We start from the raw sequence: 16,559 nt of genomic DNA on the forward strand, positions 1-16,559 counted from the left end.
TGAAACCCTGTCTCTACTAAAAGTACAAAAATTAGCTGGGCATGGTAGCGCGTGCCTATCGTCTCAGCTACTCGGGAGGCTGAGGCAGGAGAATCACTTGAACTTGGGAGGTGGAGATTGCAGTGTGCCGAGACTGCATCATTGCACTCCAGCCTGGGTGACAGAGCAAGACGGTCTCATAAATAAATAAATAAATAAATAAATAAATAAAATATGAAGTCTATAAATGCAAATGCACTGCTCTGCCACAGAGTGTTGTGTGCTATGTTGCTCTGGTGCAGGGAAAAAGGGGCTGTCAGAATCACAGTCCTTTCAAACTTTTCTCTATTTTGGCAGAATGACTGCCAAATAAGAATGAAACCTCTATTTTAAATATCTCTGAGGTTTCCAATAACTCTACTAAGTTACTCTTGACAGCACAGAACTATTAACTTCCACTAAATCTAAGTAGTAAAAAATGTAGGGCCAGGTATGGTGGCTCATGCCTGTAATCCCAGCACTCTGGGAGGCCAAGGCAGGTGGACTGCATGAGCTCAGGAGTTTGGAACCAGCCCCTGCAACGCGGTAAAATCTCGTCTGCACAAAAAATACAAAAATTAGCCAGGCATGGTGGCACATGCCTATAGTTCTAGCTACTTAGGGGGCTGAGGTGGGAGGATTGCTTGTGCCCAGGAGGTCAAGGCTGCAGTGAGCCATGTTCACACCACTGTACTCCAGCCTGGGTGACAAAGGACATTCTGTCAAAAAAAAAAAAAAAAAATTAAGATACAGTAACACAAGGAGAATAGTTTTTCCACTCAAATAGACATCTATCAATATCAAATGATACGCTAACTCTTAAATTATATGGTTGTGATGAAAATGCCTTTTTTGAGAAACATCAAACAATTTTTGAAAAATAAACTTTTTGCCGGGCACAGTGGCTCATGCCTATAATCCCAGGACTTTAGGAGGCTGAGGAGGGTGTATCACCTGAGGTCAGGAGTTCGAGACCAGCCTGGCCAACACGGCAAAACCCTGTCTCTACTAAAAATTTAAAAAAATAGTCGGGCGTGGCAGCACATGCCTGTAATCCCAGCTACTTGGGAGGACCAGGTAGGAGAATCACTTGAACCCAGGCAGCAGAGGTTGCAGTGAGCTGAAATTGCCCCACTGTACTCCAGCCTGGGCAACAGAGTGAGATTCCATCTTAAAAATTAAAAAAAAAAAAAAAAATGAACTTTTCTTGCAGCTTTCTTTTTCAACTCTTACTGCAACTATACTGCTTCACTCATAGATATGTCTTTTTATAATAAATCAAGATATATCAATCTTAATGTTGTATTATTAGAAAGTACGGGCCGGGCACAATGGCTCACGCCTATAATCGCAATACTCTGGGAGGTCGAGGTGGGTGGATCACTTGAGGCCAGGAGTTCAAGACCGGCCTGGCCAAGAGATGAGGTGAAACGTCATCTCTACTAAAAATACAAAAATTATCCTGGCGTTGTGGCAGGTGCCTGTAATCCTAGCAACTCGGGAGGCTGAGGCAGGAGAATTGGTTGAACCTGGGAGGTGGAGGCTGCAGTGAGTGGAGATGGCCACTCCAGCCTGGACAACAGAGTGAGACTCTATCTCAAAAAAAAAAAAAAAAGTACGTTTGTAGTTAGTAAATTATGACTTTGTTCTGATCAGAACCTCTGCTTGCTCTGAGACATAGTGTTCTGGCTTTTCCTGATTGCTGTTTTTCTTCCCAGAAGGTGCTTGCCTATGCTTTCCCCTCAAGATGCTACATGTCAGGCCAGGCACAGTGGCTCATACCTGTAATCTTAGCACTTTGGAAGGCCAAAGCCAGACGATCACTTGAGCTCAAGAGACCAGCCAAGGCAGCATAGTGAGACCTCCCACCTATCCAAAAAGTTTGTAAAAACTAGCCTGGTGTGCTGGTGCATGCCTGTGAGTCCCAGCTACTGGGGCTAGGGGCTAAATGGGGAGGATCGCTTGCGTCCAGCAGTTCAAGGCTACAGTGAGTTATGATCATACCCCTGCTCTCCAACCTGGGCAACAGAGCAAGACCCTGTCTCAAAAAAAGATGCTACAGGTCTTTTGGTGACAGGGCTAATTTTACAGGTGAGTAATTGTTAATATGTAATCTTCTGAGAGTAAGCTGTTCAAGAAAACAGTTGTTTTTTTGTTGGCAAAGCTTTAGTACTAATTTTCTGTTTTTCACCTTGCGGGAGAATAGAGAGGTTGCCAGAATCATGGGAAGATACTCCCTGTTTATGCCTTTTTTTTTTGAGACAGTGTCTCACACTATCACCAAGACTGGAGTGCAGTGGCGCGATCTCGGCTCACTGTAACCTCCACCTCCCAGGTTCAAGCGATTCTCCTGCCTTAGCCTCCCAAGTAGCTGGGACTACAAGCGCCTGCCACCATGCCCGGCTAATTTTTTGTATTTTTAGCAGAGACGGGGTTTCACCATGTTGGTCAGGCTAGTCTCAAACTCCTGACCTCTAGTGATCCACCTGCCTCAGACTCCCAAAGTGCTGGGATTACAGGTGTCAGCCACCATACCCAGCCTCCTTGTTTATTCTTAAAGTATCCTTTACTTGAAGATAGGCAATTTACATTTTTCTTTATTAGAATAAAGATACAATATGAAGTATGATGCAAAACTCACATGAACTTAAGATAACATACAGGTTTTATCTGAACTATTTACTGCTCAAGGGCACCACTAAGAATCTACTTCTGACCCACTGGTGAGGATGCACCTGACCCCAAGTAGCTTTCTGCAGGCTCTAATTCCAGATCCCTTCCTTAGCACCTATGAAGCACTGTGCTCTTTTCTGCAAAGGTCCAAAGCCACAGAAAACAGACATCTTGAGTTTCTGTCAAGTTTAAACATATCTAAGATAGTCAGGAAGCTGAGGCTACCATGGCTGCCAGCATGCAGCAAGGCAGGGCTCAGCAGGCTCCATCTAGAATTATATTCCAGTCCTGCAGCCTGCTGTTTGCCCTGTATCTCCTCAGTGGTCTCAGTGCCTCCCTAGGGACACACTGCCTAGACCAAAAAACTTGAGGCCTGGAACTCCTTGACAATGATGGGGAAAACAGAGCATGAGCACTGCCTCGGTTCCACTGTGGCAGACTTATCTGTGCGTGAAAGTCTAGCATCATTCCGCCAATCTGTGCACTAAAGAGGACCACAATCATCCTGCAAAACAATACAGATTGCCTGCTTTACCAAGATCCAGATTGTGAAACTCAGAAGACTGTCAGCTGGGGGTTGGCAAGGCCTCAAAGGTAGAATCCAGAGACCATGGGGCTACTTGGCCATCCTGGCCCCTTTGGGTATCATGTTTCTGAGTCCCAGCCTTGAAGCTGCTGCTTTATCTAAGGAGGAGATGGATGTATGATATCATGTCATTATTCATTTGGTAGCTGAATAAGAATTTAAGTATATTTTCCCAGAGGTTTTGTACCATGTATTTCTTTGATTAAAGTGTTTGAAATAGCAGACTTGGCATTTATTGAGAATGTGCTCCCAAATGGTGGCATCTGCAGTACAAGTCAGCTGAGATTGCTAGTGCCACTTAGAAGTCTCAAGTAACTCAAGTGTAGGATTAATCTCCTAAAGCTGGTATTGGGTCCAAATTAAAATTGCAAAGCCACAGGCCAAGCAGTGTCAATTCTCAATCTGTGGGGCTGCTGAGGCTCCCAAATTGCCTTCCAGAGAAATCAAAGAGCATTATTTTTAATCTAATGGTTGGAAATATCCTTCCCAACAGGCAGAGGTGGGGTAGGTCTCCAAATTAAGGAATACTGGTAAATAACTCTCAGCCATCTCTTTCAGCATCAGGGGGAAAATGCAAATAGGATTTTTATCATTGTAAAATTTATATTTGTGAAAGCTTTGTTCAATCAACTGCAATTTCCACACACAAAAAAATCACATGTAAGAATGACTGCCAAATATAAAAATAACAGCTAACCTCTTTATTAGTGCTTTTTAGGTGTCAAGCACGATGATAACTGCAATATATGCACTCAGCATTCTCTCATTTAATTATCAAAATAATCTAAAGCAGGTATTTTCTTCACTCCATTTTACAATGTGGAAGTAGTACAGCCTAAGAGTGGATTATGTAATCACTATGTTAATGCTGCCTTCTCCCATCCAAAAGTGCCACTTTATATTAGTAACTTATCAATTTGGATCACAATTTTTAGCACAATCTCAGCAGATTTTTAAAAAAGCAAATACTCATTAAAGAATACAGAAGCAGTAAAAAGAGATCCTAATAAAGGAAAGTAAATACCATGATTAAAATTATTTTAATCTTTACATAATGGTTTTACATAATTAAGTTTTACATAATGGCCTCAAAAGACTGGCCAGATTCCATGTTATCTATAATAAACAGCCAAATATCTGCTGGCCGCGAGACCAAATAACTATTATCAGCAAAAATGGTAAAATAGGACATGCACCACAGGAGAGAGGAACCATGCAGTTTTACCTATCCTATAAACAGATTTTCAGTCACTGACAATGCCACATTGAAGCTAATATAAAAACCTGAACAAAGTTAATTTGACCAAATATTGTTGGCCTTTATGATCTCAAAACTATGCCCTGCAGATAAACATTAGCTAATTTCTTCTTAAATACTTACATGAGGTTCTGAAATGTATTATAGCCCTGTAAAACACAAAACTGCTAAGGACTTAAAGTGAGCAGTTTAAAAGTATTATTCATATCATTCACATCATAATTTGCTAACCTTGAAGATAATTTTGAAAATCCCATTTTTTTATCTTTGAATAAGTGCTTAAATATTTATTTGATGATGATTAACAATTTCAGTGAAGCATTAACAAGTTCATGGACAAGAATCAAGCTTCAGTTCCCAAACTACTTACTGGAGCCTAAGCAAGCCAGGAATTTAACACAATAGGAAGAACCAGGGATTGCATGTTCCATCTAAGACATTACAAAATCAATTAGAGGCCAGCGATGGTGGCTCACACCTGTAATCCTAACACTTTGAGAGGCCAAGGCGGGCAAATCACTGGAGGTCAGGAGTTCGAGACTAGCCTGGCCAAAATGGTGAAACCCCATCTTCACTAAAAATTAGCTGGGCATGGTGGCGGGTGCCTGTAGTCCCAGCTACTGGGGAAGCTGAGACACAAGAATCGCTTGAACCCAGGAGGCAGAGATTGCAGTGAGCCAAGATTGCGCCACTATACTCCAGCCTGGGCATGGAGCGAGAATCTGTCTCAAAAAAAAAACAAAAAAACAAAAAATAAATCAATTAGAAAACAAAAATGTAGTGTGGGCTACCCAACACTTGTCTGTAGGTGGCTAAATTGGCCACAAGTTTGTAACTCCCACATGAAAGCTTAGAACCAGAATCTGAAGCTGTTTTCCTAATATAATTGCTTTCTGTCACAGACAGTCTATATAACAGATTATAAATTTTGATGAGAGCAATGTAGTTTATATACAGGTGATACTCATCTTGTCACATATTTACATATCCTGAGTGGGAATTAACCATAACATAGAAATAATTTGAGTATTTTTAAATGTCTTTGTTTTTGCTTATAAGATCACAGATAATTGTTTTAGTACATATAAATGAACTACCGCTATTGAAACGGCATTTTACCTGCTTAAGAAATCGGTCAGATGCGTGGCTGTGCTTAGCTAATGCGCTTGGCAGAGCAGGATTGGCATACTCAAACTGAGGATTGTAGGTATAGTCAGATTTGAAGAATCTCAGTTTTTCTTTCTCTAAGTTGGTGGGTTTTATAGCAGTCAATATACAAAATTTCTTCCCAGAAAAGTCATCTCCCTTTTCAAAGCTTCTAGACAGCTGAGACTGTGGCTTTGGCTTTGGAAGAGTGGAGAAATGGCACCACTTGACCTTGCTTTTGGGTTTAGGTGGCAGTACTATGCCGTTCCCTGTAACAGAGATATCATGTGTAAACTTTACAGGACTCGATACTGAACTAGTGACAAAAACAGCAGGCCGCCTTTCCAGGCAGTACCAAGTACCACTGCTTGTCACAGGCACCAGGGCTTTCATCCTGCGAGGATCTTTGCTACGAGAAGTGTTAGGAGATTTGCTGGGTTTTCTACATCTTTTGGAGTAGGTGGAGGAAGACTGTTTTTGTGAGTGATACTTTTTTTCCTCCTTGCTCTGTAGGAGGACATTGTAACTACTGGTTCCAGTTGTGAAAATGTCTTTTAGCACTCCCGAGGATAAATGTGAAATGCTTCTTTTGCTGTCAATGATCAATGAATCTTCTGCATTTAGAATAGACTTCTTAGCAAGTTCTTGCTCAGGCCAGTGAAGCTTTTCTGTGTTAATAAACAAAATGAAAACAAAAGAAATAACAAAGATACTAGATGAAGCAAACTGTTTATTAGGAAAGGTATTCTGAAGATTCTTTAAACTTCGTAATTTTGCAATAATCATTAGAAAAAAACATTTTAAATATTAAAAGGATATATTACTAAACTTTGGTCATGCTAGATACTGTCATTTCTCTTCTCTATGAGTATATATAAGTTAAATTATCTATAAAAATCCTCAGCTTCAAACCATTTAGATGATCAAAGTCTAATATGTGAGATAATATACATAAATAATCTAAATACTTGATTCTACAAAAGAATGTAGATTTTGGCTGGGCACAGTGGCTCACGCCTGTAATCTCAGCATTTTGGGAGGTCAAGGCAGGCAGATCACTTGAGCAGGAGCTGGAGACCAGCCTGGCCAACATGGTGAAACCCTGTCTCTACCAAAAAATACAAAAATTAGCCAGGTATAGTGGTGTGCCCCTGTAATCCCAGCTACTAAGGAGGCTGAGGCATGAGACATGAGAATTGCCTGAACTCGGGAGGCAGAGGTTGTTGTGAGCTGAGATTGTGCCACTGCACTCCAGCTTGGGTGACAGAGTGAGACCTTATCTCAAAGAAAAAAAAAAAAAAAAAAACAGAATGTGGATTTCATAGAAAGCATATATTTTAAAATAGTATTTTCAGTAATAAAGTAAAATCCAAGGCACTTTCAAAGGTAATACAATCTTGAAATTTGGAAACATATAAAAGGTAGCTATCAGTAAAAGAAGAAGAATAAAGCCTTATTTACTCAAAAACCATTGTTAAGATTAAACAGATGGCATCTTCAAGCATGTTTTAGTAATGTCACTTAGTACGAATAACTGGTTGATTTTCTTCATAATTCTAAGCTATATGTTAAGGTTAAAGAAAAACAAGGCTTTTTTTCTTGGCAAGTTAGAAAAGCAAATTTTAATAACTATTACAAAGGTATTAATATATCAAATGGCAAATGAAGGAGAGGGTAGCTTTGTTTTTAGAACTCGCAAGTGCTTTCAACAGGTAAGAATCACTGGATATACTGTTGAGCATTCACTACTTTAAAACTGTGTTGATCTGCATTCTTTCATTCAACAAATACGTAGAATACTACTAATTCAGCACATGGCTCTGATAACCAACTGTATAAACACATTGTTCTTACCAATAACCAGCTTCTAATCTGGCTCTGAAGACAAGGCATTCCTATGAAGATTTCAACAATAATACAATGTAGTATATAATTAAACATGAAAAACAAAAGACTCAAACAATAACCTACAGTTTAGATGAGGAAGGAAGCAATGTGAAGAGAAACGGATGAGGAGATTTCAAGTAGACCCTTAAGGGTTTTCAGACTCAATTCTAAACTGATGAAGTTTATCTTAAATACATCTCATCTGAACAAGACTCCAGCTCAACTCCCGTCAATAAATGTTCACTGAATAAACAAATGAATAAATAAATGACCCTAAACATGCAATTCTGCAACCATTCTGAATAAATATGTACTTGTAGTTCTGAGACCATTCAAATATGAGATTACTGCAGACATGAAAATATAACAGGAAAGACCCTAAACCAGTGGTTCCTAACAGAAGGCGATTTTACCCTCCAGGGAACATTTGGCAATGTCTAGAGACATTCTGGTTGTCACAACTGGGGAGAGGCTACTGGCATCTAGCAGGTAAAGGCCAGGGATGCTGCTAACCATCCTTCACTGCATAGGACAATCTCCTACAACAAAGAAATATTCATTTCAAAATGTCAATAGTATCAAAGTAGAGAAACTCTGATCTAAATGTTCGTTTTTAAAACCCAGGAGTCATAGAGTCTAGGGTAAAGAGACAATACTAAAGTAGATAGTAATCCAAATATGTAAGGTATTTAAAAGTCCTTTTACTTACATTTTCTAGGCCAGCATGTGAAATCTGAATTCTGACGTCTAAAAGATAACAAAGGTATCTTTAAAGCTTGCAGGGGCTAAATGTCTATTATATGTGTAAGTTTAAAGGTAGGAGCTAGATCACATAGGGTCATGTTGAAGACAGGTTGTACAAAGAAGCTGTTCAATAAATGTTAAAGACTCAACAAGACAAAATTAACTGGACAAATAAACAAAACATTAATCATAGGCTGGTAGCTCCCAGTTTCTCAGGAGTTTCATAGATTTGTGTGTCATCAACTAACAGTCAAAACTGGGCAGGCCAGGCAAACAGGCTAAGGAAAACCAGGACACAGGCTGTAGCCCAAATGCCCAGGAATAATGTTGGTTTCCCTAAAACGACACCACAAGCTTAGGAGACAAGGGGTGATAATGAAAAAAAACCGAAATAGACACGAAAAGGGGAAATGTAAAAGAATTCAAATAAGCATAAGCCTAGGAAGTAGAGTAAGGACTAGCCGTAGCCGGAAAGGTAAAGGGAGGAAATCAGGTTGTTTTCTCAATTGATCTTCATAATAAAAAGGGACGGAGTTACATCAAATTAAAATCAATAAATAAGACTACTCTGAAGAATTTCTGTTTTGATGATTCACTACATATATGTTGTACTGATTTTTTTAAAATGAATATTCAATGTAAAAATGCTCTTTGTCTTCTAAGACCTAGTAGCTTTATGACCAAAGAACTGGACTTGCCGAGTTCTGTGGTCATAAAGCATCAGTGACCTCCAAATTCACAATTTCGTGCCAACTGAAACAGCCTATACATTTCCAGATACTAAAAAAAACCCATCCTAAACCACCTGTCAAAATACTCCAGGAGGAGTGAAGTATGGCAGCGGGATGACAGTATATGCCTGACAGAACCTCTCTCCCCAGGAATTACAGCATTTCAGTTCACTTGCTAATTATCTCCTGAAAAGCTTAGCACGAGTCCTTTTGAAGCTCCATCTGCTGCTGAATAAAGTTTGGGAGTGTTAATGGTCTATTTATTTTACAAATGCCAATCCTGTTAAATGCTGGATAGCCCATGAAATTCATAAAAGTGGGGCACATGGTCCTTCACGCAACTCATACAAGATGGATATAAATTAATTTCTCAGAGTCACAGTAATTGTATTTCGGTTGCATTAAAAAGCATCATAGTACCTAAGATATTTTTTTGTAATTTTAAATACTATTGCTTACTTTTGTGAAAAAAAGACCTGAACATGGTTAAGAACGCTAAGAGGCTGATAACATTTGACACAATTTATTAAAGAACATCCTATTCTCTGAATCCTTTTTCCTGAATTAAAACATTTTTAAAGCATAAACAGACTTATTTGGAGGAAGTGTAGCTCGTGTTTTCCCAGAAAAGTAATAAGGTAATTAAAAAGCATACTTTCTCACATTAAAGGTACTCATTATATAATGTAAAACTTAAGCTACAAGCAATCTGTTTCACTGTAATATTGGAGAGAATGAAAATAATTTGTTGATAGAAGAAAATTATCCACCCCAACCTGATAACCCATACTGAAGAAAAAAGGGTAAATAATATTTGTACATTAAAATTGACAGTCTATTCACAAGTAGATCAACACAGTGAAAGCTTAGTATGTATCTAGAACAGGAGAAAAGGATACCAAGATTCCTGACATCCATTCCCAGCTCTTTCAATGACCTCTCTGTAATATTAGCCTAATCATTAAGTCCATCGTTACCGCCCGTTCCTCATCTAAAAGAATGGGGCAAAAGGGAGACACTGCTCTCTAAATGCAGTGTTTCACAACTGTGAGTAGGTGAGGTTTCATAGGAATCAAGAGGTCTCTGGCTGAAAAGGAAGATCACCAGAAACAAAGCCCGGTGGCAAATACTATTCAACCAGTGTTGACCTACAAAATGGAAATTTCCTGTGGTTCACTAATACTTACGAAACCTGAGAATCTGGGATAATTTTATACCACAAAACAATAGGTTACTTGATTACAAACAAAAGAAAGGCCAAAACAAAACAAAATAATCCCCAAACAAGGTAAACTTTAATTTTATCAAGAATTGCATCACTTAAAACTCAAAAGAAGCCAGGCACAGTGGCACATGCCTGTAATCCCAGCTATTTAGGAAGCTGAGGCTGGAAGATTACTGGAACCCAGATGTTTGAGTCCAGCCTAGAGAACATAGCAAAACCCCAACTCTAAAAAACAAACAAACAAACAAACAAACAAACAAAAACACCTCAAACAGTATCAACAGTAGAAAGGATAAATTGTGGTAGGCTCATACAACAGAAGACTATACGGCAATGAAAGGAAAACTGACGTTGTAAGCAACAATATGGATGTATCTCAGACAATGTTGAGCAAATGAAGCCACATCAAAAGATTATATAGTGTATAATTCTGTTTATATGTAGTCCAAAACAGCAAAACTAATTTATGGTATTAGATGTCAGAATAGCAGTTACCTTTGAGGGATGAAGCATAATATAAGAGGAGATACCAGGAAACCTGCTAGGTGCTGGAAATATTTATCTGTTCTGGGCAATGGTTATGTATGTACAAAGTCATTGGGCTGCACATTTAAGACTTGTAAACTTTAAGTTACACTTTAATTTTTTTTAGGATGTATAAAATCAGTATCCTTAAAAATATATTTATTGCTCAATTTGTCCACACTATAACAGATAATCTATTAACTATAGTATCTCTAAATTCAATAGCAACCAATGTAGCTTATCAACTTTAAGAAAATGAGAAGAAAAACACTGCTAATGTCATTCAGAAATTCAGAAACTTGACGGTACTTTAGGATTCCTAAAAATTTCACAGCCCCAGGTAACAGCAATTCAGTGTTGCTCTATTAGTAACTTATAATGGGACACTGTTGTTTTGGGGTCAGAAACTTGTATGTTTGTTGTTTTTACAGTTAGAAATATACAGAGTAGTCTAGATAACCTTGATGGTGATGGTTGTGGTAAGAGTGAGCATTATACATCATCTAAAACAACACTGAATGTGCCAGAAACAAACATGGCTTTCCCTTGGGATGGACAAAACTCCTAACTGTGGTCTATGAGATCACTCTTGGTCAGATCCTTCTGCCTCTGCAGCCTCACCTCACGCTGTGTTCCTCAATTTCTCCACTTCAGCCTTCTCTCACTTTGACCGTATCTCATCCTTACCATGCCCTCTCCGAGCATACTTCTTCACATGCTGCTCTCTGTGTCTGCTGGGCCCTTCTATCCCTCTTTTTGTTAGATTAATACCCACTCATCTTTCAGTTCAAATAGCACTTGGTCAGGAAGCCTTCCTTAACTTTTTCATTTTAGACCCTCATAACACCTTGTATCTCTTCTTCGAAGTCCTTCATCATGGTTGCAGGTTTATATTTGTTGTATGACAGACTTCCTCAACAATGAAATAAGCTTTTTTACAACATACATCTGTGTTTGGTTTTGCTCATTCACTGTAATGCTTATGAAAGGGTAGCCAGAGAAGTAGACAAAGGAAGAGAATATTTGAGAGGAAAGAAAGGGTAAAAGACTTAGTTGCCCGACGGTTGAGGAAAAAATAATCCCAGGAAGGCAAAAGAAAAATGAAACAATCAGTGATGTTGAAGACAAGTTTTAATGGTAGGTACCTGCCACTGTAGAACAAATAGGAGCTATGTGCCTAGGTATATTCATCCTGTATGGCCTAACGCTGGCCTTAAGACTTTCGTTTCCAGTATTTTTAAACATTCATCTTTGATATAAAGACACTTCATTTCTGGAATGACTCATTAATCACTTCTTACATCACATACAAAATAAAGCCAATAGGAAATCATAAATGAACATAATCTTATGTGGTTTCTCACAGCATTTTGTTAATTAATGAACTAGATGTCTTCTATTTTGAAAACAACAAATTTATATTCAAGTGAAATATGATTTTCCCAGGTAAAAATTATTACATACTTGCCTGTGATTAAAAACCTAAAAACCAACACTTGAGCAAACCATCAGATAATGTGACACAGATATTAAATGAAATCTTGAGGTTGGGTTTTGTGGCTCAAATCAGTGTACAGTCACTATAATAGTGAGCTGATTTTCCTAGTAGTTGACAACACGGGCTTTGAAATGGAGCTGTCTGGTATGAATCTTGGCTCTGTTTATTAATAGCTATAACCCTGACCAAGTTACATAACTTCTTTGTGCTATAGTTTCCTTATCTGCAAAATGGGATGATAATAATAACACATACTTCGTAGTACTGTTGTAAGGATTTTAAAATATGTGTGAAGTGCTGAGAACAGTGCTGGACTATAAGTAAGCAGCCTTTGTTAACTATTATTAGTATCACATTAAATATTATATTCCGCTCCTATAGAAACACCACATGGAAAAATGTACATAGGGAAATATTTTGAATCATTAAATTTGAATTCCAAGGCAAATTTCATGTTAAGGTAATTAATCTATATTTTAGAATCAAGATTTTAGTGGCTTTAGTATCATAAACCCTCTTTTTTTTTAATCCCAGAAGCTAAAGTAGAATCTTCTTTTTTTTTTTTTTTTTTTTTTTTTTTGTGACAGGGTCTCAATCTGTGACCAAGGCTGGAGTGCAGTGGCAATTCTGGCTCACTGCAACCTCTGATGCCTGGGCGCTCAAGTGATACTCCTGCCTCCAGTAGCTGGGACTACAGGCGCAGGCCACCATGCCCGGCTAATTTTAAAATTTTCTGTAGAGATGGGGTTTTGCTGTGTTGCCCGGGTTGGTCTCGAACTCCTGAGCTCAGGTAATCCATCTGCTCTCTGCCTCACAAAGTGCAGGGATTACAAGTGTGAGCCACTGCACCCAGCCTGAGAACCTTCCTCTTTAAAAGGCCATGAGAAGTCAAAAAAAACCTTTTCTGATTTGATTCCATTTTTAAACAGCATAGATAGCATATACTAATAAGTCAGAAGTGGGGAAGATATTATATAGGAAGTGATTTCAGAAACAAGTAATTGCTTTATTCCTGAAATATAAAATAATGAGTCTGTTCTATATTTGTAACAACTTTTAGAGCTGAAAAAAAAATGAACACATTTCCATCAGTACTCTTACCACAATCAAGTTCTGCTAACCAGAAAGAAGAACATGGCCATCTTAGATGTCAATGAATCGTGAGGGAATGACCAGGGGAGAGGAGGGCATGTTTTCAGCTTAACTCTCTACATGAAGGTTCTGGCTGTCCAAATTGGGTTTTTCTGATATTGCAGTGAAATGCTGGGCACCGGGCTCTAGAATTATTTCAACTAGTTAAGTACTATGTAAGAGAGAAAGTAGTCTGAAAAATGACCCAGTTATTTTTAAAGGAATTGTAAATTAGAGGCTTGAATGGTCTCAAATGGCTATTTGAACTTCATTGTACTACAGAAATTAACTGCCAAATTATTTACCTCAGGGTTTGCAAACATACAGGGTTGGATTGATAAATGCACCACCACTAAATTATAGGAAGGGAAATGAGACAAGAGGAGTGGGTCTACTACTTTCTAAAGTATCTCTTCTGAAACTTCTAACTCAACATGTTGACATATCAAAAGATCACTCTGCATGACTAAATGATCAGAGTATCTGCTTTCTAATACTAATATTATTTTATTTGTATCTCTACAATGATTGTTACGGTTTGGGAAAATAATTTTCATCTATGTGATTCCTCAATCAAATAATGTGCACTGTGACAGAAATCTACATTTTTCTTCAAGGCACTGATTCTATGGAGAAGAAGATGTTGCCCTCCCCCACCCCCCTGCCCAATTGTGATTTTTAGTTGTCACAATTATGGGGTCGGGGCAGAGAACAGCATCCCACAAGGAAGAATTATCTTGTCCAAAGTTAACAGTGTTAGGCTGGGCACAGTGGCTCATGCCTGTAATCCCAGCACTTTGGGAGGCCGAGGTGGGAGGATTACCTGAGGTCAGGAGTTCCGACAAGCCTGGCCAACATGGTGAACCCCTCCCTGTCTCGACTAAAACTACAAAAATTCGCCGGGTCTGGTGGCGTACGTCTGTAATCCCAGTTACTCGGGAAGTCGAGGCAGGAGAATCGCTTGAACCCGGGAGGTGGAGCTTGCAGTGAGCAGAGACAGCGCCATTGCACTCCAGCCTGGGTGACAGAGCCAAACTCCGTTTCAAAAACAACAACAAAGTTAATGGTGCTGAGGTTGAGAAACCTTGCTCCATATTTAGGAGGTATGGTACTTTTCAGTAACTTTTGACATTTTAATTGTGTTTTAGGATGAAAGAAGCATCTACATGAAATCACATTTTTAAAAACTCTAACGCCAATTAAAGTTGCCTTTTCAATCTTAGATCCTGTGACTATGCTTCCTGTTAACGTAAATGATACATCGCAGCAATGTCATGACTGCACAAATCAACTCCGTGTAACATTGAACATGAAATAAAACAGTATAAAATTAAAATCATGTTTTCACTGGCAAGGGGTTTGGTTTTTCTGTTAGAGTGCTCACAGAAAAATAGTCTATTAGGTACTGCATTGTTTTAAAATTTAAAATTCCGGCCTTATCTTGGCACTAGTTTGAGGAGTAGGTATTTCCCTTTACTCCGTTGTTCTTCGTCATAATTCTGAACTGTCAAAACCCTGCCTTGCAAAAATGTTTGCGTACAGAATCAAATGCTGGGAAAATGGCCTAGAAAATTACTCTAAGATTACGTAAGGTTTTTTTTTTAACGGCTAACACGCATTGGATTTACAAATAGTAAGAGTCAAGTTCTGTGCTCCCAGAGATTGAACTGAATTTAAAAAAATGCAGGTAAACTTTCAGACTTTCTGACCTGGGGTCTGTTTAAAGACCCATGTTTTACACTTGGTATAATCTGTACTGTAAAATGGCCTATTATAATATCAACTCAAAATGTTCTCACTGTTTAAGAATAAAAGCATACACACACAAATATACACAGTATAAATACTGAAATACAGATGTGTTCTTTCACTTAGCTTATTTTTTCTGAATATTCTAGAAAATTATGAAGCTTAAGCACACACCTAGCGTGTTTTGAAATAGGATTTAACAATCTTTGGATTGTACCTTTGTAGGACCAGCAACCGGTCTATTATTATAATATTTTTCACGAGATTCCACAGCATGTACTTACTGATAACAAGTGACGAAAGGAAAAGGGGCCGATTTCTCTCTTCCCTCCGTAGGTTTTTCGCGAGCGCCTCCTGAGCGCCCCGCAGGGGTCGGGACGCAGGGTGGAGTCCCGAGCGGCGCGCCCAGCCGGTGGCTACCATTACCTGGACCCCGGGCGGCGGGACCCTGGTCCGCCCCGCACCCCCGCCGCGGCCAGCCCTTCCCTGCACTCACCCGTCACGCGAATGGACTCCAGCATCGTTCCCCCGAGGCCCGGGGCGGCAGGCTCCGCGGGCTCAGGGGAAAGGGCCGCGCCGGGGCGGGCCGGGCGGCCTCTAGCCTCTGACCCGGGCCTCAGTGGAGGGTGCGCGGCGGGAGGCGGCTTTCCGCTACCTGGAGCAGGATAAGGAGGGTAATGGCGGACGAAGACGTACGGACACTGACTGTGAACAGCGTTTTCACCAGCCCGCAGATGCTGGAAGATACACACGGCGGCCCTACGGTGCCCGGCAGCGATTAGAACCTGCCACCGTGACGTAGCCGCTGCGCCGGTTGCTAGGAAACTGCCCCCGGGGTCCGCGCGCGCTGCGCTTCCCGGAGCCTGCGCCGCTGGGGGCGCTCGTGCGACGCAGGCCGGCGGGCAGCGAGAGAGAGTGGGAGGAACTACAACTCCCGGCGTGCCTAGCGCGGGCCAGTGTCTCCAGGGCTTGTGGCTGTGCCCGCGAGCGGCTGAGGTCTCCCGCTAGTCGGATAACGCATGATGACTGATCTTTCAGAGACGTTTGTACCCGTTTAAAGGGGACTGAACTCCATGGTGCGCTGTGACACTCGGCCCTAGCTGCAAATAGCAAAGCCGGTCTCCCCGTCCTTCCGCTTAGGAGGTGCGGGGAAGGTAAAACACCTTCAGGTTGAGCTAGTAAGAGTGAAAAGTGCAAGAGGCTCAATGACCACTTGACAGTACCCCAGCATACTATTAATACTGAAATTCACATTGTAGCTTGTGATTCTGCAATTGATAAGGGCTTAATGTTATTTTCAGTTTATTATTCATTTTCACATTAGCAAGTGTGAAAATTTAATCTTTTACAGTAACTGGGAGGCAGGCCGCGGTGGCTTATGTCTGTAA

At 40.0% G+C, this 16,559-nt stretch overlaps 1 protein-coding gene across 7 annotated transcripts in view; it reads right to left on the bottom strand.

Moving 5' to 3' along the window:
• Positions 1 to 16,559, bottom strand: part of KIAA0895 (KIAA0895 ortholog) — a 66,444-nt gene that overhangs the window by 26,332 nt on the left and 23,553 nt on the right. For 2 of the 7 annotated variants that reach the window (XM_033193588.1, XM_033193587.1), the window contains exons 1-2: positions 15,668 to 16,265; positions 5,655 to 6,349 (exon numbers count right to left, since the gene is read on the bottom strand). In XM_033193588.1, the coding sequence (XP_033049479.1) occupies positions 5,655 to 6,349; positions 15,668 to 15,692 (720 nt within the window). In that variant the 5' untranslated portion in view covers positions 15,693 to 16,265. The other 5 variants (XM_033193592.1, XM_033193589.1, XM_033193590.1 and 2 more) reach the window with 4 other exon arrangements.

Source organism: Trachypithecus francoisi, unplaced genomic scaffold (assembly GCF_009764315.1).
Source record: "Trachypithecus francoisi isolate TF-2019V2 unplaced genomic scaffold, Tfra_2.0 Lachesis_group4, whole genome shotgun sequence".
NCBI lineage: Eukaryota > Metazoa > Chordata > Mammalia > Primates > Cercopithecidae > Trachypithecus > Trachypithecus francoisi.